We start from the raw sequence: 23,451 nt of genomic DNA, 5'->3' as shown, positions 1-23,451 counted from the left end.
TTATCTTTCTCTTGTTGATCACCCCTAAGGGTTAGGCGCAAAACATTGAGCATTTTCATGCTAATTGGAATGTAGCATGAGATCATTGGGTCCTCAGCCACCTTTCCATATTCTTATAGCCATTCTATATTTTGCACACGCTTTTGGTTGCTTTTGAGGCCGTTACAGTCAAATGAAATACTTGACACATAGTCTACATGCGCCAACACTGATAAGCAATCATTCTCCGAACTGCCAAGTAGAAGAGCGAGGGAAACGGATTCATGAGGGCAACACTTACTTACCCTTCCAGTCCAAACACATTTGGGTTGGATCGAAGCTTTTCTCTCGCGATGCACCACATTTTCCACCTTTTGTCAGGCTCCAGCGAATAATCCGAGTGAGCACACGGGCAGCTGAAATGGGGGCAAGAAAGGAAATATGAGCGACATGGAAGATTTACAAGAAAAGTAGTGTTTGAGAAAAGGCACTGCCAAGCATTTCTCTCATCAAAGCTGAGCCATAAGAGCTGAAAATAAACCCGTTTGTTTGGTTAAAAGAGCGTGTATTCAAGCAGCACAAAACGGCGCCATTTATAGTTGAGCTCCCGTTTCAAAGAAAAGTCATTGGGTTGGGCCTGGAACAAATCGAAAGCGCTCCAACCAAATGAGACTCCGGGCTCGTCGGCTATGCGCCGCAAACATCCAAAATTCCATTGGGAGAGCGAGCGTACCGCACGGAATCAAATGGCAGATTTATCTGGAAAATGGAGTGATGACACGGTTTACGACTCCAACGACAAAGGTTGGCAGAGTGAAAGAAGCTCCCTCCCTGCCTCGCTTGAGCAGGCAGCCTCCTTTGAGACCCCATATCCTCCAATGCTAATACGTGCTCGGCTAAAAATGGACACACTTCCACGCTTACGTTTGAACTTTGAAGTGGGAGTTATCTTGACTCTTGCTCTTCAAGCCTCTGACAACAAACACCGTTTTATTGAGGTGCTGGCACGTAGGCACTGTTTGGGGCGGGGCAGTGTCTTGTTATCATCTAGAAATGGGCCATCGTCGTCGGGAAAAAAACACCTTTCCATGTTATTGCTGAAAAAGGACACAGCCTGGGCATTGAACTCGTGTGTGGCCTACGTTAATGTTATCAAGCTGACGTGCGGCTTAACACGCCACGCCTCCCCGTGAACTTTGGTTCAACAACACGGGCAGCTTGACAGCACATCGTACCACTGACCTCGTTCACAAAAGGCCGCTAGACTATAAAATGACACGCAATAGTTGCTCTGCAGAAGGATAGGACTGTCTTTACACCGGTAGGTGCACTCTTTCTCTGTTTTTAGCGCAACTTGGCCTAATTCATTGTTTGGGAAAAGAATTGAAAAAAACAAATGATACGGGTATTTCTCAAATTTTGCAAATGTACAATATGATTCAAGTACAGTACAATTTCAAGTGGAATGATTCAGTGGTCGGGCGGGCGCACCGGTTAGCACGACCGCCCGCCTCACAGTTCAGTGGCGTAGCCAAGCCGGGGGGAGCCGAAAAATCGAGCTTTTTCGATTCTTCATTTTCATGCCGTTTTTCTCTTTCGGTCTTGCGCGAATGTGCTTGCGCTATGCTATGTGCGCGATGTTATCCGTTCACCGTTTGCCTCCCGGACCCGGATGTTGTTTTAGCGATCAGCGAACGGCGTGGGTGATGTTCGATTTTTTTTCCTCCCGGACCCGGATGTTGTTTTAGCGATCAGCGAACGGCGTGGGTGATGTTCGATTTTTTTTCCTCCCGGACCCGGATGTTGTTTTAGCGATCAGCGAACGGCGTGGGTGATGTTCGATTTTTTTTCCTGTGGGCGCGCGCCCCTACTGGAAAAATTCCTGGCTACGCCACTGTCACAGTTACACCACAAAACTCACTTTCGCCGATGTCGAGCAGAACCAGCCCGCTGTACTTGTAGCACAAACCAGTAGGACGAGACGAACACACAAAACTGTGGGACAAACCCACATCAAACGACAAAACAAAACACCGTTCGGGACAGAGAGAGGCCGCTGCGTGTGCACGTGCCGCCATCTTACTTACTCTCTCCCCCCTTCTGCGTAGCGTCCTGTACTTTTGCGCTTTGTTCTGACTGTCTGCTGTGCACTCTTGCTCCGTTTTGCTCCTCTATTTACTGTGTGATTATTTGTTTATTTAGTATTTATTCATCACTCTTATTATTCCTTATTCATTGTTTGTGCCTTCTCGTTTTTATTTTGCGTTGTTTGACTTGTATGTTTATCGTGTGCTGTGTCTTGTCACCGTGCGATAGGGGAAACGTAATTTCGATTTCTTTGGGTGTCTTGGCATGAGGGAATTGACGATAAAGCTGACTCTGAGTTAGGAGGGTGCGGGTTCCATCCCACCTCCGGCCCTCCCTGTGTGGAGTTTGCAGGTTCTCCCCGAGCCCGCGTGGGTTTTCTCCGGGCACTCCGGTTTCCTCCCACATCCCAGAAACATGCTTGGTAGGCCGATTGAGCACTCCAAATTGTCCCTAGGTGTGAGCGCAAATGGTGTTTGTCTCTGTGTGCCCTGCGATTGGCTGGCGACCAGTTCAGGGTGTCCCCCGCCTACTGCCCGATGACGGCTGGGATAGGCTCCAGCACATCCGCGACCCCCGTGGGGACAAGCGGTACGGACGCACGGATGGATGGATGGATGGATGGATGGATGGATGGATGGATGGATGGATGGATGGAGGAAATGTTGAACAGAGGGTGTGTTTTTACCCAAGTCAAATTCCTTGTTTGGCACGCTCAAACATGGCGAATAAAAACTCTTGAATCCTGAATTACAATTCAATTCGATATGGTACGGCTGTAGTTTTTATAATTTCAATGTGTAACAACTGTACTGTATCTTCCTTTTTTTTTTTTAAAGTGGGAAATATGAGAGAACTCGTGGTGTTCCCGCTACTGCATTTTCATAGTCAAACTTTTCAGGAAAAATCTTACTTTTAGCAACTTTTGAAGGAACATTTTTGCATTGCATTTGGTGGCGTGTCGTGACTACTTCCGCTTCCCCCGCTCGCTCGCTCGCTCCCTCGCTCCCTCCCTCCTGTTGTTGTGGCGCATGGGGAGGTGGGGTGAAGTGGCGTCATAAGACACACCGCCCTCTGATTGGCCGGCGAGTCTCACCCGACCCAGCTGTCTGGTTGTTGTGTTGTCTGTCCGAAAGAGAAGCTGTTTAGCTATTTAGACCGCGCCGGGTTTTTAGCTCCCTCTTCTCTGCTCTGCTCTGCTCTTCTCTTCTCTCCTCTCCCTGCCAGCGTGCTGATAATAATGTGAAGAAGCCACTCTGCAGTGGTGGGGCGTAAAAAAAAAGCCAAGTGACCGGTTACACCATCTGGCGAGTGGGAGATTGGAGCGAGCAAGCGAGAGAGAGCGAGCGAGAGGTAAAGTAGAGACGGTGACGTCACGGCTTTTTTCTAACCTTTTTTTTAGTGCCAAATGTCCGGCCTGGATGAGCAGTATTGGAGCTGCTCCCGTGCACCGCAGTTGGAACGCAATCTTACGTCGTCGTCGCCGCCACCGCCGACCAACTGGTTGGTGTCCAAAGGCGAGGAAATGATGTCCATCATCACGTCGGTGCTGGGAAGCGCCTACAGCTCGCTGCGCCGCCACCGGACATTCAACTTGATCCGTCGCGGCTTGGTGCTTTTCGCCGTGGGGGTAATCCTCGCCCTGGTGCTCAACTTGCTGCAAATTCAGCGCAACGTCACACTCTTTCCGGAGGAGGTGATGAGCACCTTGTTCTCGTCCGCCTGGTGGATCCCGCCGTGCTGCGGCACTGGGGCAGGTGAGCGCCACCGAAAACAACTGCACATTCCAATCACCTGGCTGGCTAGCTCGCTTGCTTGAAGTGTTGTTTTACATGTAAGTGGGCCATTATTCAACAGTGTGCGTGGGGTGGGGGCAATCGTATGGGAATGATTCATTCGTTGGCTATGATATCACTTGTCCCTGCGGCGGCGGCGGCGGCGGTGGTTTATTATGGTGGGCTTCTATCATGTTTATGACACACGTGAAGTAAAGGGTTCAATGGAGCCAAGTTTGTGCTGCTTCAGATATCCTCGCGCGCGCTCCCATTGGCTGCCAAGAGCAGGATGCGAGGCGAGAGGAGCCGCGCTTTCATTGGTCTGAGTCATAACGGGTGACTGGAGGGGCGGGGCTTTGAGAGGAAAGGCTTTGTTTGAAGGAGACGTGACGGCAAGTGGGATGGGACAAGACGAGAACATTTGAACGCGTTGAAAAACAACAACAATTAGTGGATCTGTTTTAAGTCCCTATTTAAACATGTCTATTCAAGAGATTTTTATTAATTGCTTCCCTTTTGTCAAACTATACTAACATGAAGCTTTTTAAAAAGCATGAATGTATTTCCTCCTTTCATGTGTGCACCCTCAGCCAAATAACAGTACTTTTTTTTTTGTCTTTTCTTGTCTCTCCTCGCCGGCCGGCAGCGGTGGTGGGCCTGCTGTACCCGTGCCTGGACAGCCATCTTGGCGAACCGCACAAGTTCAAGCGAGAATGGGCGAGCGTCATGAGGTGCATCGCCGTCTTTGTGGGCATCAACCACGCCAGCGTTGTATCCTTACAATAACTGCCAATCAACCGGAATGTCCTACAGTCGCCGTAAGTGTCCAAATAGTTGAGGATCAACTTGTCCCTAACTTGGCACTTGAAACAGAAACTGGACATTGACAACAGTGTGCAGCTGTCGCTCACCCTGGCCGCTCTGTCGCTGGGCTTGTGGTGGACCTTTGACCGCTCGCGTAGCGGCTTCGGCTTGGGCGTCACCACCGCCTTCCTCGCCACCGTTTTTACTCAGCTGCTGGTCTACAACGGCGTCTATCAGTACGTAAACGCACCGGGAGGCACATTGTGACATCGTCATTTCTGAGCAGAAAACACACAGTAGAGCTTTGGATTTTGCCAGAAGAGAACGCGCAGGTGAACGCCACAGATAGTGCAGGAAGGGAAACAATCTCATCGGAATTCGAAAGATGCTTGAGAAAAGAGCACCGTCACGTCACAAGTTGAACTTTATGAGAAGAAGAAAACACATTTACCACCAGGTGAACGTAAATAGCAACATCATCGGTGACAAGAGACAGTACGAAAAATGTTCACATTTGTGAGGAGGAGGAGGAGGAGAAGAAGAAGACACGAGACAGGTTGAAATGTAGAAACTGCACAGCCAGAATTGTCAGTCATGAGAAGTCAATGGCTTTCAGCAAGTTTGGAATTGTGTGATGCAGGTATACGTCTCCCGACTTCTTGTACGTGCGCTCCTGGCTGCCGTGTATTTTCTTTTCTGGCGGCGTCACCGTGGGAAACATCGGACGCCAACTGGCCATGGTACGTCCACCATATTTGTTGAGACCGACATACGTACGCTTGCTTGTCCATTTAAATTGAGAACGCCACTCGCCTTCAAGAAGGCCTTTTGGACTCCATCAATTGAGGCACTGCATTGCACATTCAAATGATTGCAGTCGTTTTTCAAAGCAGTTGCTAGAGCTGCGAGTGGCAGGCACGGACGGCGTGGCGTGCGCGTTTGCCACGTGACCATTAAGTGGGAAACATTTCAAGTTGAGGATTTGACCTCGCTCATTTGTCAACGTGCAATGAAAGGTTTAACAGAGCAGCCGAGGGGGAAAGAAAGAAAGAAACAAACAAACAAACAAACAAACGCTGGCCATTTTCAGTCTTTTGTCTGGGTTTTAAATAGAAGACCAGGTGAAACGAACACGCAAAGACACTTAGTATGACTTGGTTCTTTCTTCATGACCACATTTGAATGTCCTCCCCACAGGCTAGTGTTGAGAAGCCGCACAGCGACTGAAGGCAACGGACCCCGTCCCGTGGCCACCCCAGCAGGACAGTGTTTGCCTTTTTTCTTATTTTGACTTCATCGCTGGTTTGACTTTGACTTTTAAGACAACAGTCTTTTGAAAGGGAAACTTTGTGCATTTTTGTTATTTTAGCATGCCGTGAATTGAGACCCTCCCCCCCCCCCCTCACTTTTTGCCTGCCTTCTTTAAAGTGACTCTACCGCATTGTGGAGGGAGGAATGAGGAGCAACAGGAAATGTCCCCGGGAGTGCCAATTGGGCTAGTTGCTAACTAGCATGACGTCCGCAAGATATGATTATCTTCCTTGTGTGCTTAAAGCTAATGAAGCCAATTAAGCAATGGAATTAGGTTGCCACATTTCTGTTGTCAACCAACTGACAACATGTTCTTCTCATAAATGGAAAACAACTTAGATTTTAATATCTGATTCTGGAGAAATAATCAGCTAGTGTCATTGTCATTCAGACACCAGCAATTAGCCAGTATTAGAAGAACAGCCTCCAGAATTCCTCCAGTATAATCCAAACAGGAGTCAGAGCAGAAAAAAAACCCCGAATTGAACCATTACCAGCGCCATGAAAGTCATGCCTTAACAGGTCTGGGCGTCACGGAAGCCCCAGATATGAATTAGTATCAAGATGCAAAATGCAAGTCCGAAATGAGCTCGTGCGGCAGTTGGGAGAGCAAAAACTCCGGGAACGAGCCAGTATCCAAAGAATGGACAGACGGAGGAATTGGTCTGTCTGTCTGTCTGTCTGTCTGTCTGTCTGTCTGCGTGCGTGTCAAGCGTTTCGGGAAGGGGCCGAAGAGGAGCTTTGCAATCTGTGATTGCCCGTGTATTGTCTGTCACATTGTATTTTTGCTTTTGTCGCTATCAAGCATTGTGTGGGGGTTGTATAACAAATGACACTAGCATACATACATACATACATACATACATATTCAGGTGTTACGACTGTCAGTATGGGGTTAACTTGGGGAGAGGTGAAGTGCAATCAGGACATGCATGCGCAGGCCAATTCTTATTTATTATCATTTCTGATATGTCAGAAGTCGGGATGCATAATTGATCCGCTCGGTGTCAAGGTGGATTCAGAAGCTTTACTTTGGTTTTGAGGTGATGAAGCACCTCGTTTGTGATTTAGCCTTTTTTCAACTTTACCGGAAATAAAATACGTATGGAAATGATGACTGCTGTGTTTATCGTGGGATCCTGGATGGGGGAATGAGGCGGATGATCAGTGCAGCTGCCTGCCTGCCTGCCCGCCTGCCTGCCTGCGTGGCTGGCTGCCTGGCTGCCTGCCTGCCTGCCTGCCTGCCTGCCTGCCTGCCTGCCTGCCTGCGTGCCTGCCTGCATGCCTGCCTGCCTGTCTGTCAGGGTCCCCACTCACTTTTGTGGAGCTGAAAGTGGATAGGAGGAGAAAATACTCAGGGTTAGCTAGAGCGAAGAAACAATCACATGTAGTGATGTGCTATTACCACAAGATGTCAGCATCGATCCTTAGCTCGGCCCCTGACACTTAACGCGGCCCTAGTGGAGAGACGAAGAATAGCACACAATACATTGACTTTACAATACAGCATCCACATGTTTTGAATGCATCAGAAGTGCGACTGTAAAGATTTGACCCTTGCTGTATGATGTGACTAAAGTGCTGCTTCAGAAGCACTCTTAAAAAAAATCTTTTTCGTGTCTAATGACACCATACGGAATGATTTCACTGTGTGACATCATTTTATTTCTTTTACCTTGCTTGCAGTAAATGTTTCAAACTTCATTTAATTGACTTACCCACATCACTTATTTGATGTACGATAGCTCCATTTTTGCTTTCTTATTGACTTGTGCCTATTAATTGACTTTACCTAGGGAGATTGTTAAAGTAAGTATACAGTTACAAGATCATTATTAAACATTTATTCCAACAAGGGTATGTATGATAAGAGCATCATAATCCATTATTCAATTAGACAGCAGTTTTCAAAGAACCAGATGTTGCTTGACAAAAAACGTCACATCAGGAACGTTTGCAAAGGCTCTTTTCAAAAACTCTACACAACTAATGTGGATTGGTTTTCATGCCGCGCTCAATTCAACCTGGCAGAAGTGAGCACGCACGCACGCACGCACGCACGGACGGACAACATATGCGCCGCGCCCGGTGCAGCCAAGGTGGAAGGGCCGGCCGGGGGGGGCTGCATGCGCTTGAAGGGAGGGAGGGACGGAGGGAGGGAGGTGGCGACCCTATTTTAGCCGGCAACGAGCGATGCCACACAGGGAGAGCGCGGCTCAGGTGACCGAACGCCCTAACGCCCTAACGCCCGCCCTGCGACGGAGGAGGAGGCGCCACCGCCACCCGGCCGGCCGCGGCCCGACTTCCAGCACGCAAATAACATAAGACGCATTGTTGTCATCCCATACGCCAAACAAGGTCACATCATTAGAGCCAACACCTAACTATTTGTTTTTCGCAATGGGGGGGGGGGGGGGGGGGGGGGGGGAAGCCGGTATTTTTAGACTAGAATGCCATTCACAATGGATGAATTTCCGTATCAAGTTCATATCATTTTATTGCGACTTCATCATCAGTATTTTCTTGGTTACTGCAAAACACCAACCCTTTTCAAAACGAGAACATGATCATTTTGTTGAATAATTTGCTGAAAATCGCTGGCTTTTGGCATACCTTTAGCCACTTCATAAGGTGCAGTCCAAGAAAGGAAACGAGAACTCAACATTTTCCATTATATTAACAACTAAAGGTGGGCAATTTAACCGACACTAGTCGGTACAATTGAATGAAATCCCCCAGCCAGAAACAAGAATCTGCCTGGCAACAGCAGCTAAAAATAAACACGAGTGTAGAATGTTATTTTAGTTGACTTTTGTCACTGTTTTTCTATTCCAAATTCCATGATGCACACCTGGCCTGGCGGGTGCAAAGTTTACGTGAATGGAACAAGTGCTTTTCCACCTGCCCCGCCCGCCGAAAACGGGGCGCAGGAAGTGGGGGACAGACAGGTGCACGAGGTATGCGGACCATCCCAATCGCCAAAGCTCCAAAACTCCAAAACTCCAAAGCTGCAAAGCTGCAAAGCTGCAAAGCTGCAAAGCTGCAAAGCTTGGCACCCACCACCACCGACCGACCGACCGACCGACACACAAGCATGCACGCACGCCTCACGGGCCACAGTGCAGCGCTGCAAGTGGACTTTGGACATAGAAATGAAAAAAGAAAAAAAAAAAAGTCACTATTTTTTGTTTTTGACTCTTCGAGAAATTAAAAAAGTAATTATTTTGGGGTTGTGACTCAAAGTCCTCGATTTCTATTTGTTACAATAAAAATAAACTTGTTTTTCGATGTGTAATGCATCAAAACTTAAATACAATAGCAATCGTTACATGTTTCACTATCAAGTCGTTTTTCCACTGTTAATCAATTCTGTTGAGCTCGAAGGGTTTTCTTCTTCTTCGGCCATGTTCTCTTAATAATGCACACACTTGGTTGGTTGATTACTTTGCCCGTTTATTTTATTGTCCGCAACACAGGAGGGTGAACATATTCGCACATCGCGATTTGTATGCAGTTTTCGCTACATAACCCGGAACAGGAAGTGAAGTCTTCCATGACCACAAAACAAAATCACCTCCAAAATAAAACGACAATTAAGAAGAACATCTTTCCACAACAAAAGATAAACCAACACATTCACACAGGAGAACATAAATCCAACACCCCCCCTTGTTCTCATGCTGTTAACCCATAGCATCTTGTGCATTTCCAAAGAACCATTTTTGAAACTTTTTGAGTCTCACTTTTGTAACTGGTTTTGTTAGTATGTCTGCAGCCATTTCTTCTGATGGACAGTATTCAGTGTGGATTTTTCCTTCATTCAACGCTTCCCGAATGAAGTGATACTTCACATCAATGTGTTTCGACCTCTGTCGGTTCACTGGATTTTTACTCAAAGCAATGGCCCCTTGGTTGTCCCCAAACAGTTTGACACACGTGTACCTTTTTCTGTCCATCCCGTTTAACAGTTGGATTAAGTACATGCATTCTTGAGTAGTGGTTGCAAGACCAATGTATTCGGCTTCACATGTCGAGAGTGCCACTGTAGGCTGTTTCTTTGACTTCCAGGATATTACTGGTCCCTCTTTAGTAAGTGCAAAACAGTACCCTGTTGTACTGCGTCTATCTTTTACAGAGGATGCCCAGTCAGAGTCACTGTAAGCAATTAGATCTAGATCCTCACTGCTTTTCTTAAAGATCAGTTCAAAATCATTTGTACCTTTTAGGTATCTGAGGACTTGTTTTGCTGTTACTAAGTCCTCTCTCGTGGGTTGAGCTAGTGTTTGAGATAGTCTGCTAACAACCCAGCTTATATCTGGTCTCGTACACGTCATGGCATATATCAGACTGCCCACTATTTCTCTATACTCCCTTGGGTTAACTGTCCCATTTGTATCACTTCCTCTACATATAGTAGTGTCAGTTTTTAATTCACACGGTGTGGATCTGGGTTTACATTCTGACATCCCAAAACGTTCCAACATTCTTTGAATGTACCTCTTCTGACTCATCCTGATTTCAGCCCCTTTTTGTATAAACTGGATACCAAGAAAACTGGATATTTTCCCCAGGTCTTTCATGTTAAACTTTGACCTCATTGTTTCTTTGAATATGTTCAACATGTTAATATTGCTAGCCGCAATGATCAAGTCATCTACCCAGATGATAACCAGCAGAGTTTCATGGTCAATGTCTTTCCTGTATACACAGTGATCAGAAAGGTTTCTTTCAAAGTCATTTTGTTCAAGGTAGTCATTCAAGAGTTTGTACCAATTTCTCCCTGATTGTTTTAACCCGTAAAGGGATTTCTTTAATTTGCACACCAAATTTTCTCCTGACTCTGTTTGCTCAAAACCTTCTGGTTGGTCCATGTATATTTCTTCCTCAATGGGAGCATGCAAATATGCAGTTTTAACATCCATTTGGTGGATAATAAGATCATTCTGGACTGATATTTGCATTAGGGTTCGTACAGATGTCATGTTTGCTGTTGGTGCAAATGTCTCTTGGTAGTCTATTCCTTGTGTTTGGTTGTAACCTTTTGCTACAAACCTGGCTTTAAATATTTGTCCTTGTTCATTTTCTTTGAGGGCGTAGACCCATTTTCCTCCAATGGTATTTCTACCAGTAGGTAAAGTAGTCAGTTCAAATGTGTCATTCTCTTTCAGAGATTTGATTTCTTCTGTCATTGCCTGTTTCCACCTTGTTGCCTCTGGTGACATCAGTGCCTCTTTATAGGTTTGGGGAATTCCACATGTTGCTCTGTAACAATAATCAACACTTAAAGAATTTACATTATCTAGCACTCTGCAGTTAGATATGTAATCCTCTAAATATTTAGGAGGTTTTCTTTCTCTGTTAGGGTATCGTTCAGTTTGGTTTTGATCATCACCCTCATTTCTTTCTGTGTCAAGGTTTGGTTCATTTGTGTTGATTTCTTCCTCTCGAGGAGTTCTATTCTCTGCTGCATTTTCATTTTGCTGTTCTGTACTTTCCTTTGAAGGCACTACATGCTCATAAGTCTGAATTTCTGTGTCACATTCATCAGTCTGTGTTTGTTGTTCAACCGTGTTCTTTTTGATAAATCTCACGAGTCTGTGTTTTGACACTTTTCCGGTGTGGGGGTAATAAACCAGGTATGCTGGGCTATTTTTACTATACCCCACAAATATTCCTTTTCCACATCTGGGATCAAGTTTCTTGTGATCATGTATGTATGCATAACAGTCTGACCCAAATATCCATAGTTTTGAGAGATCTGGTCTTTTCCCTGTTAACATCTGATATGGTGTACTTTTAGTCCTGTTACTGTAGCATCGGTTGCGAGTGTGTGCTGCATTTTGAATGGCATAAGGCCATAGTTCTTTTGGCAGCCCCTTTTCTAGTAAAAGACACCTCCCCATTTCAAAGAGAGTTCTCCATTGTCTCTCAGCTGTGCCATTCTGATGAGGAGAATATGGTGCAGATGTCTCATGCTTTATACCTTTTTCCCTTAAAAGAGACTGGAAGGAACTGCTTGTGAATTCAGTGCCATTGTCAGATCTAATGCATTTAACATTGCCATATGGTGCACAGTCAGCTAGAAACTTTGCTGTGGCCTCTGTGGTGTCACTTTTCTGTTTTAGAAAGTAAACTGACACTGCCCCTGAATAATCATCTGTGAATATTATAGCATATTTGTGACCACTTTGGCCAATTGGTTCAATGGGGCCGGCTAGATCAGTGTGCACCAACTGTAATGGCACACTCGCTTTTGGGTCACTTTTTCTGTTTCTGTCGTTAGTGAATTTCCCTTCTGTGCACACATTACAATCTAACATGTCACTGCCTGTGATTTTCATGCCCTTCACAACATCAGGTAGCTTTAACACATCTCTAACATTACAATGTCCTAAAATTTCATGCCATGTTTTCACATCACAAGTCAGATTAACAGTGTCACAGGACATCATGTCATTGAATGATGTTTCATTATTTACCGTTTTCAAATAGTAGAGTCTGTTGTATTCTTCGATGTAGAAGACTGTCCCATCTTTGTTCACCAGTTCACTCTGTCCCTTCTTGAAGATCACCTGTGCTCCATAGGTTGTAGCTGCCTTCACTGAAAATATGCTCTGAGGGTAGGATGGGATGAACAGAGCATCTCTCAACGTGATGGTGGTATAGTGTCCTTGTACGTCCTGTAGAGAGACGTTGGCATCTCCCCTCTTGAGTGCGACGTTATTTGTCCTGGATCCATCAGCAAGCTCCATGTAGTGTTTCTCAGGATCAAAAGTCTCATCAAACTTTATGAACTTGTTCTTCTCCGTAATGATGTGTGAAGTAGCACCACAGTCCACCATTAGTCCCTCTCTTATTATGTCATTAGGCAGAAGTCTTTGACTAACTTTAAATACAAAAGTCTGCTCTTCTTTCTTGTCCTCTTGTTTTTCTACAGTTAGTTTTGCATCATCTGTGTACTTGGTTTTTCTTCTACATGTTTCATCACTGTGTGTCGAGCTTCTATGGTAGCTACACCATTTAGGTGTTCCCTTTTGGCGACAATCTTTTACAAAATGTCCTCGGTTTCCACATCCATGACAGACGATTGAGGTTAAATTAACCTTCATCACATTATCTGTTTTTACTTTGTTGTCGAATTTCTCGGTTTCCTCATAACTTCGCAGGTTGCTTTTGAACTGTGTGAATGTTAAATCTTCACTGCTTTGAGTTGTGTGAATAGCAAATGGCTTGTAAGCTTCAGGAAGCCCCTTTAAAATCATAGCGATAATAAGTCCATCACTGATGACTTCTTTTGCATTTCTTAGGGAGGTCACTGCTTTTTCAGCTCGGATAACATAATCTATCACTGTCTCCTCAGGTTTCTTTTGTAAAGACGTTAGCTCTGTGTACAGTGCGATGATTCTAGGTTTGCCTTTACTATCGTAGTGGTCTCGGAGTATTTTTAAAGCTTTTCTTCCGTCGTCAGTTGCATCTCTCATTACCAGTGAAAGGCTTTTATCATCAAGGAACTGAATCAGTTCAGCGTAGCATTCAGCATTCTTCTCTGCATCTGGATTAGTGTCCGATAATATAGTGTCCTTTAGGCCAATTATCCGCATGTGGCCTAGCAACTTTGTCTCCCAGAGTTCGTAACCGTTTTCGTCTCCGTTGAACACTAACCTCTGCCATCTTCCTCCTGTTGTGTCACGCCTGGGCCCATAACCTGTTGAGCTCGAAGGGTTTTCTTCTTCTTCGGCCATGTTCTCTTAATAATGCACACACTTGGTTGGTTGATTACTTTGCCCGTTTATTTTATTGTCCGCAACACAGGAGGGTGAACATATTCGCACATCGCGATTTGTATGCAGTTTTCGCTACATAACCCGGAACAGGAAGTGAAGTCTTCCATGACCACAAAACAAAATCACCTCCAAAATAAAACGACAATTAAGAAGAACATCTTTCCACAACAAAAGATAAACCAACACATTCACACAGGAGAACATAAATCCAACAAATTCAACGTGTTTTTCGATGTGTAATGCATCAATGCATAAAAAATGTGTCAATGTATAAATTCAATGTGTTTTTTCAAATGAATGAAGCCACAATGTTAAATTACAAGATACGAATGATACGTATTTTTCCTCTTAGAATATTGTTAAAACGTTTAGCATGAATTGAGATTGATTGTTCACAATCATTAAAGTTTATTTATTTTATTTTTTTCCATTGATAGATTTAACGTTGGGATTTTGCCATAAATGATGGGTGTACACAGCAACACATTAAACATGTTAAAATACATATTTATAGAGTGATATTTAACTTCCATTTAGTATATTTACGTTTTTCCAACATTATAGTTCACAATTTCAAAATGTTGCAGGACAGTCGAAAACTGTTTATATATAATATATTTCTCTTCCGGTACATTAATATGTTGACTCAAATAAGTCAAATCACTTTTTATCATTTAAGTACATTACTTAAACACTTTAAATAGGCATTTTTCATTATTTTCTTTCAACCTTTCTATACTGCTTCAAAACGTGACCACTTTTCTTTTTTTTTAAATCTTATTTTAAATAGCATCACATTCTGAATCTAAGTTTCCTTTTCCAACGCTTAGACTGCGGTTCGCTGTTCATGCTCTTCGCTTATTGGCTGGAAACTCTCACGCGGTTCCCCTGCCTTATCTTGACCATGTTGACTTCGTTGCACTATAAAGCTGGAATAAAACGATTTTTTCCCAACGTAGTGACGTCACGACTGTCTGATGTCTAAATATGCACGAGCGAGTTTGCAATACGGTAAGCGGAGAGGGAGGGAAAAAAAGGCAATTCCTTCCGGCCCTTTCCGTCTTCTGATCATTTTTGAATCCCTGTGATTGCTGTGCCGCCGTGGTGGCGGGCGAAATCGAGATTGTCACTTAAGTGCATGAGCACAAACGCCTGCCTGCCTGCCTGCCTGCCTGCCTGCCTGCCTGCCTGCCTGCCTGCCTGCCTGCCTGCCTGCCTGCCTGCCTGCCTGCCTGCCTGCCTGCGTGGCTGCCTGCCTGCCTGCGTGGCTGCCTGCCTGCCTGCGTGGCTGCCTGCCTGCCTGCGTGGCTGCCTGCCTGCCTGCGTGGCTGCCTGCCTGCCTGCGTGGCTGCCTGCCTCCACCATCCATCCTGCACGAGCAATTAAGGCCTTGTTGGGAAAAAAATAAATAAATAAGGAGCCTCGCACAGCAACAGCAGCACAGCGTCACTAATGACGGCACAAAACAATCATTCATTGTCGCTTCCAAAATAAATGGCGTGACCTTTTATCTGTTTGAGATACTTTTGTCACATTAAATCGATGTTTGTACTAAACGAAACAAATACGTCATCATATTTTGCTAAGAATGCTAATTTGCAAATCATTTATTTTCATATTTTTCTTTCCTATTTTTTCTTCTTCCTAATGATGATGGGTCTGACCCCTGATCGTCACAAAACTTCCAGGTTTGAACAGGCACAAAAACAAATCATACACGAGGGTCAACCATAGAGAGAGGGGTGATGGGGGGCTGTCTTTCACACTGTGTCAAAGGCACCGGAAGCAGCAGGATCTGTGTGCGTGCGTGTGTGTGTGTGTGGGACTGAAATGGGGATATCTTACAGACCCCCCCCCCCCATTTCTTTAGCACGGGGTGGGGGAAGGATTCGCCCTGTGATTTGGCACACATGGCGTCCATTCACAAATCTTCCTTGTGTGCATCATTTGTCGTGTACCGTTACTACAACACACACACACACACACACACACACACACACACACACACACACACACACACACACACACTTCTGAAAGTGGGTTATGGGAGCTGAAGGACACCGCACATGCGCACGAGATGTGTATAGTATCGCAGCGAGTGGGGCTGCATGCCAATTGGCTGCACCCAAAAAATATTGGAACGCACATTTGGAGGCGCTGACACACTAACACACACACGCGCGCACACACAGACACACACACACACACACACACGAGAATGTCACTCTGTATTATTTTTAACAATCACTTACAAATGCTGCAGATTTAACTAAAGCTAATAGTAATAATAATTCAACCAAGCGTGAAAAGTGGCAGTCTTGCACTCATAATGCTTCATTAAAGACTGCGTGTCTTTATCAGGTTGTTAAAAAAATAAAATAAACACACCTTAGATTTCCAAGTACTAGCATAATGATCAAGATTAGAAAGCAATGCTAAGTGCTGAGCCAAGAGGTTTTATCCCAACAAAGGCTATTTTCTCATGAAATCACCTGAGTGAGATCATTTGTACGTAACTAAACATTGGACATTGAAAAAATGACTAAAAGCCATGCAGAATGGAAAAGAAGCCATTTCAATGTCAGATTTTTTTGCTTTGCCATTATATTCCTTTTGTGATTCAAAAGTCTACTTTTGGATGACAAATTTCTACCTTGACAAATAGACGTTTCAAGTATACTTTGGAGTCTTTATGTTGACACCAAGTTGAGCTATTCAATTTAGAATAGTCCTGCTGTTCTTTTTGTTTTTCCACCTGGCTAGAAATGAAAGTGCATGTGTGATTGTAGCAATATGTGCACTGATGAAAAACGGCGAGGTTCAAAACTGGACTAGCAGAACATCATGTGCATGTGTGTGATTCTCTTTTCTGTGGAAGCAAGCCCGGCCCGCCGGCAGCTCGTCCCTCTATTGTGTCCTGCTCATTTAGCGCCTTCCTTCCACTCACAGCATGACAACGGTGTGTGTGTGTGTGTGTGTGTGTGTGTGCGTGTGTGTGTGTGTGTGTGTGTGTGCATGTGTGGTGTGCAATCAGAATTGAAATGGCGTGCTCGTATGGCACTATTCCACATTATTTTGGCAAATTCCAGGCCCCAAAATACAACAATTTGTTTGGTAAACATCCACAGGTCCTTGAAGATTAATAATAAAATAAAAATAAATAAAAAGTACAATCCAGTGATAGACACTCACCACCCTCCCTTCCTTCCTTCCTTCCTTCCTTCCTTCCTTCCTTCCCCCGAAGTGCGCTCTCTCCTCGGCTCCACGGGTCCGGTGCGGCCCCCGCCCCGGGCGAGCATGTGTCGTCTGTCCTGAGAGGAGAGGAGGAGGACGAGGACAAGGACTCGGTCGGCACAGAAAGTTGCTCAGCAAAAGTTAGGCCCAAAAGTTTTGTCTTTGGCGGGGGCCCCCCTCCCCGAATGTCGGTGTGCATCAGTGGTTTTCTTTTTAAAGGGGATATGGACCACAGGCCAGCGTGGGAACACTTAAAGGAGAGAGAGAGCGAGAGAGAGAGAGAGAGAGAGAGAAAAAAAATAGACACATGTATATTATACTGAGAAAGAATATTGCACAATATACAACTGCGTTGACTATATTTATCAAAAAATATAGAACCGTGTTTTTCCATCCATCCAGTTTTGATTGGCCATGTTTGAGCGTGCCAAACAAGGAATTTGACTTGGGTACATCACAGCCTCTGTTCAACATGGACGTGATTACAACACTCAATTGTACCCAATTTGGCTTTATTTCACTTATATATATTTGCCTTGCTGTCTCGCCACTATTTATTTAGCCCAACGTCAATCATCGATAGACAGGCCATGTATTTAATTCATGTGTATTGTTTTGCAAAGCTTTCAAAATGCAGGTGTCCTTTAATAGGTTCCTGTTGTGCTTCAAGTAAAAAATGCATAATCTGCAGTGTCTTAGTCCAATTTGAATTGATTTGGGATATTTTGGTTTTCTGTCCTGGACTATTTCGGTTCATACATGACATGAAAGCTGGTGGGCCAGATAAAGCGCCCCCCACCAAGCTACAGAACCATGCAATTTTAAAAAGAAAAGCTGCCAAAAGTTTCTATTTCAGTGCATTCAAATGCAGAATAAAAGTCTGATATTAAGACAGGCTTTTTTGTTCGTTTGCCCCTTCCTGTGTTTTGAGGGAAACATTTTCCTATTTCAACATCCTAAATTGGGTACAACACAGGTTTATTATTGGATAGATAGTATATCTACTAGTGTAAGAATCGTTGGCGAAATAATGATATTTGACTGCCATTTAATCTTGTTATGAAGACTGTTGAGAGAAGGGACTTGGATGACTTTTTTGGCACCTTACTGACATTTTTCCATCCTTAGTTTATGTGATCCAACTTATGTGTAATAATACATAAAAAAAGAAAAGAAGTATTTCTTCATATATTTAAGTGCTTACAATATGATTGAATGAATATACGTTTAGCGAAAAGAGAGCCTGGAAGTGCAAGAAAGGAGGGAGGCGTGCGCGCTGAGCTTGCGAGCCCACGTCACGTGGCCTGGCTCCTGGCCTGCTATTGGTCGGAGGCACGTGTCTGGGAGGACGGGGGGAAACGTCACTCAAGGGGGCTTCTCGTATGGAAAATAAGAAGCAAACTCCAGAGTGAGTATTAAGCGCATCACTTTTTTTTCCTCGAGCCTCTTTATTTAGTTTAGTCGAGGCTGTTCGCCGCGCGCGGACGTCTCCGTTAATGTGCGCTAATGTCTCGGGCGCACTTATAAGGGCAGCAGCGCCAGCGCCAGCGCGGGGGGCTACTTATGTCCAAAAAGTATGCTTTTTTCCCTGGACGCTACCGCGAGGCTGTGCATGCCGCTCTCTAGCCATTGTTAATTTGTCATTTTTCTTTTTTTTAACATTAAATCGCCCCCCGAACTTGCGCGCCGCCGGCCGAGGGAGCGCGACAAAGGGGTTAACGTGAAGAGCGCATATAAAAAAAGAAAAAAAAAAAAAAAGACGAGATGGAAGAGAACGAGCGCGGCAGCAGAGACGAGGCGGATCGCCACGAGTCGGCGGAATCGAACAGAGCCATCCTGCCGCTGCTGCAGGTGCAGGGCATCGCGCAGAACCCGCACCGGGTCACCAACTTCTTCATCGACAACATCCTGAGGCCGGACTTCGGACGCAAAAAAGACACCGGAGCGATCCAGCAGCACCAGCACCGGCGCGGGGAGAGTACTTTGTCGCCGCCGCCGCCGCCGCTGCCACCGCCGCCGCCGCCGCTGCCACCGCCGCCGCCACCGCCGCCAGAGCGCCTCGGCAGTCCCGCAGCGCCTCAGACAGAGCCGGTCGGCAGCACGGTGCCCACGGAGGGCACCTCCACGCCCCACGCGGACACCGGCGCAGCCATAACCGCCGAGGAGCCCTTGAAAGCCCGCGCGGAGAGCGGAGACCAGTGCCTAAGCTCGGACTCGGACAGTTCCCAAGCCAGCGCCAACGCAGCCCCGGTCCAGCAGCCCATGCTGTGGCCCGCCTGGGTGTACTGCACCCGCTACTCGGACAGGCCCTCTTCAGGTGGGTGCACACGCGAACCCCGAGCAGCCCCGGAACGCTGCCCGCCGACATCGCGCTATATGCGTTAGGGCCTCAACCCAGCCGTGTTTACCTTTTCGATTTCTTCCAACAAAACCAGATTTTTTATTCGATTGAAAAATATATATATAGGGCGTCGGGGCATAATACACGCGAGTCGCCTCTCTCTCTTTTTTTTTTTAACAATTTCAACACGAATTATTGCGCATTCCTTGTCTGGCAAATAATTCAGCAAGATATTTTTTTTTCCTCTCATACATGCGTTATTTGATCATCGTCCACTTTTTTTTCTGTGTCAAGTTGCGTAGAACAAAGTTCACTGAAAAGCAAACTGTATACGAGTGTCGTGCGTGGATCAAAACGAGTGTAGTACAACTTGTTCTCATGCATTATGTAGCTGGAGGTGGCGACTACTACGAGTTGTAGAGTTTGCGTGCGTGCGCGCGCGCGCGCGCGAGGAGACACATACATCGTGATGTGATGTATGCGTGTTTAATATTTAGCATCAGAAAGAAAGCATTGCGCCACAGCACCAGTAGAATATAATCCTCTGAAATAAAGTACAAATTGAGCGCTAAATATGTGCATGTGAATGATTGCAAATAAAATAAATTTGCAACATGCATTCCAAGCGCTTTGGCTGGATTATAATCCAACATAAGCGGTAGATTGCTTGGGTTGCAGGTCCCAGATCCCGTAAACCAAAGAAGAAGAGCACCAGCAAGGAGGACAAACGACCGCGCACGGCCTTCACCGCCGAGCAGCTGCAGAGACTCAAGACCGAGTTCCAGACCAACCGCTACCTGACCGAGCAGCGGCGCCAGAACCTGGCCCAGGAGCTGGGCCTGAACGAGTCCCAGATCAAGATCTGGTTCCAGAACAAGCGGGCCAAAATCAAGAAAGCCAACGGGGGCAAGAACACGCTAGCCCTGCACCTGATGGCGCAGGGCCTCTACAACCACGCCACCGTCACCAAGGACGACAAATCCGACAGTGACTGAACAGCGACCGCCCTCCTCTACACTGTTGAAAAAAAAAAAAATACAATTTGTTTTTAGGCTAAAGCAATCATTTACCTTGGAACAACTTTCAAATATGGCTTGATGATGAGCACCACAAAAAAATGCTTTTGTTTTTTTTACTTCAAGTGACAATTCTGCAAAGTGTCAAATGGCCCAGTTCCAAACTCACCCAACGTTTTTTTTTTTTTTTTGGCAGTGTAGGGTTAGGGTTGAATTTTGAAATCTACACAGTATAGAGAAGCCAGTCCACATGATCCCACTAAAGAAATATTAAGATGCAATAATATCAGCCAGCAAACAAGGGCCAGTTTAAGAGAGACTATACCAGCATAAATCCAGAGTCAGCAATATCACGTCGATACACAAAGATGCTGTATAAAGTTGTCACTGTCCCCCCCCCCCCCCAACCAAACAGGAGCTCCTAATTAATCAATTACTTATGAATGCCAGTACACAGTATACATATATATGATGTAATGATTGTCATTTTTACATCCGGCACTTCTATGAAAAGTAACAAGTCCAAAGAATGTTTTTTTGTTTGTTTGTTGTTGTTGTTGTTGTTGTTGTTCCTGCTGCATCAAGGCTACTGTGAATTTATAATCAATGCTAACTAACATCTTGTTTTTAAATCATGTATAGATATGAAGAGACAGACAGACAGACAGACAGATGGCATTATTTTCTAACATATGTGTGCGTGTTGTTTTGATTCTTATTTTAAATAGCAATATCAAATGACTGCTGCCTGGATAGTGACCGTGTAGCATTCAACCGCAAGCGCTCGCTCACGCGGCTTGTGTTCCCGTTCATTCTTCTATGAGGACTTATCGTGCGTGGCAAAAGAAGGCATCCGTCCGTGACTGTATTTAAAAAAAAAAAAAAAAAAAAAAAAAAAGAAGAAGAAGAAAAGGACTTTGTGTATTTATATAGATTCTATTGAGGAAAAAAAATGACTATTGTTGCTTTAGAGTAGGTATCAGAGGTGTTTTACACTGCTTGTTTATCTTGCAATAATTGTTTTTTTTTTTTGGTGAATGGAAAATGTGTCTACGAGGCCTTTTGCATGAACGCTGCAATTTTTATTTGTGGGAAAAATGGACAGAACAAATGTGAGCGAGCTATTAGGCTGTATTTGGGTTTCGGGGCGGGGGGGTGGGTGGGGGGTTAATCAGGGGCCAGGCAAAATGAATGCAAAAGTTATTATATATTATAAGCATTTTTTTTGGGAGGGCTTTTTATAACACCGTTTGTAGAATTGCTCTCGGGCGGTCTGCGTACGGGCCGCCGGTCGCAGGTTCCCCAGCCCTGCCATGCACCAAATTTCTTTTTGTTTGCCTTCCATGTGTTTTCGCTTGTGCATCTGCAGGGGGGGAAAAAAGTGTGTGTGAATTAAAAACAAACAGAAAATATGATGACCGAAACACACTTTGCCTTAAAAAGTCCCCACATGGACTTTTTTGTGAAACATAACTGTGCCGAATCAGATAAGCAGTATTCCTTCAACAACAACAAAATGCAGACTATCCTAGCTGAATGCCTTTTTCAAACACTGCTGGTATACGACGTCATGAATTTACTCATCAGCGTAGAGCTATCTATATCTATATAAAAATGTTGAAATAAAACCACAGCACAGAGTTGTAGAATACAATGCTATTTTTTATTTTACGTTGGATGCTATCTATCCTTTGGTAAGGAAAATCAAACTCAACAAAAAGTGTACATAATTTGTATCATGTATTGATTGTGTCATTAACTGCCTCCTGGAAATTGCAAAAGAGTAAATAAACCTTGAAGATTATCAACACACAAAAAAAAAAATAACCCAGCATTTGTTACATTTTGTACGAGCCGGGATGTTTCGTGTTCAACGATGGGAACAAAAAGGTTTACGTTTTGATTGGCACAATAATCCTCCCTGCCACGCAAACACCCACTCAGCAGGCAGGATGAAATTCAGATGAAAACATTGGCCCGAGCGGTAGAACGTTACGCAAGAGAAAGCCTTGGACTGTCCCCAGCCGTGTCCCCCCCCCAACACCGCCCCGACTACAACAATGGCCTATCTGCATTTTCATACTCGAACCGCGACTCTTTGTTTGCGCGGTCGCTGGCCTGTCTTCGCCACGGTCGGTCTTCCTCGCACCCTGCTGGAAAAGAAAGAAAAACTTCCATCCAGAAAAAGGGTTAGTGGAAGGAGAGAGAGAGAGAGATAGAGAGAAAGAAAGAATGAGAGAAATGAAGGTCAAAGCCTGTCATGGCTGCAGGTGGCTGGTTTATACCTCCCCTTTCTTCCTCCGCCCACCCTTCGCTAACCCATTCTCCACACGGAACCTTCCCACCCAAACTCGCTTCCCCTTCTCTCACGCTCACACACATCTTACTATCACCCGCCTTTATTATTTTGCTTCTTGCCTGACACACACACACACGCGCGCACACACGCACACGCGCACGCGCGCACGCGCGCACACGCGCACACGCGCACACGCGCACACGCGCACACACACACACAAAGAAACACTAAGACACACACTCACACACGCACACTTCATTCATTTGTGCATGCTCTCGTGCTGCGTGAAAATATCCACAGGGCACAGGAGGCTCCCAAAAAGTTCAGGCCGGGACGCGTCGTCGAAGGAAAACCCGATCGGTTCGGACAAGTCGGTTCGACGTATGTAAATGCGACTTTAAAATCACGCCAGGTGGGTAAATAAAGGTGCAATTGTTTTCAAAAATCCATTGTGGCGTTTATTGTAACTCTGTGACAAAGACTCGTCGCGCCTTGCTTTCTATCCAAATAATCAATCAATCTAGTTTAAAACGATCCCTTTTCACAGACACAAACTGGTTAACCGTGGGGAGCTGTTGCTAACCACAACAGCAGCACCCGCAATGGACAGTCTGGATTTCATAGGAAATCACCATTGACATGTGGTCAATACAACAGATCAATGGTGAGAATTCTGTTACTAACTAAAGCAAGAGCATCTATTGAGGCACTCTGATGAGTTGATTGGAAATTCATTCCATATAACTTTTTCTTTCCCCTCAGTCCAACTCTTTGCTTCCAAAAGATTTTGGTCATTTTTGGTAAGTCCCCCTTTGGACGTTCC

General features: G+C 45.2%; 3 protein-coding genes across 7 annotated transcripts in view; 2 read left to right on the top strand and 1 right to left on the bottom strand.

Annotated features, from left to right (window-relative positions):
• Positions 1-2,111, bottom strand: part of dlgap1b (discs, large (Drosophila) homolog-associated protein 1b) — a 59,664-nt gene extending 57,553 nt beyond the window's left edge. For 2 of the 4 annotated variants that reach the window (XM_061266134.1, XM_061266138.1), the window contains exon 1: positions 285-594. The gene's annotated coding sequence lies outside the window, so the exon portion shown is untranslated. Of the gene's footprint in view, positions 1-284; positions 595-712; positions 838-1,900 lie in introns of those variants that run through there. The other 2 variants (XM_061266136.1, XM_061266137.1) reach the window with 2 other exon arrangements.
• Positions 1,148-7,068, top strand: insig1 (insulin induced gene 1). Of its 2 annotated transcripts, XM_061266145.1 has the most exons (6): positions 1,148-1,300; positions 3,467-3,821; positions 4,486-4,610; positions 4,713-4,879; positions 5,284-5,383; positions 5,841-7,068. In XM_061266145.1, the coding sequence occupies exons 2-6, from the start codon at positions 3,473-3,475 to the stop codon at positions 5,868-5,870; spliced, it is 771 nt and encodes a 256-aa protein (XP_061122129.1). In that variant the 5' UTR covers positions 1,148-1,300; positions 3,467-3,472; the 3' UTR covers positions 5,871-7,068. The 2 variants fall into 2 exon arrangements, with proteins under 2 accessions (XP_061122129.1, XP_061122130.1); XM_061266146.1 differs by lacking the exons at positions 1,148-1,300; positions 5,284-5,383 and having other exon boundaries at positions 3,125-3,821.
• Positions 7,069-18,736: 11,668 nt separating this feature from the next.
• On the top strand, positions 18,737-20,308 carry en2a (engrailed homeobox 2a). Its single transcript, XM_061265917.1, has 3 exons — positions 18,737-18,950; positions 19,026-19,289; positions 19,992-20,308. Exons 1-3 carry the CDS (start codon positions 18,737-18,739, stop codon positions 20,306-20,308), a joined length of 795 nt encoding a protein of 264 aa, XP_061121901.1.
• The last annotated feature ends 3,143 nt before the right edge of the window (positions 20,309-23,451 follow it).

This window comes from Syngnathus typhle, linkage group LG19 (assembly GCF_033458585.1).
Source record: "Syngnathus typhle isolate RoL2023-S1 ecotype Sweden linkage group LG19, RoL_Styp_1.0, whole genome shotgun sequence".
NCBI classification, from domain to species: Eukaryota; Metazoa; Chordata; class Actinopteri; order Syngnathiformes; family Syngnathidae; genus Syngnathus; species Syngnathus typhle.
This window is presented reverse-complemented; position numbering and strand designations above follow the sequence as displayed.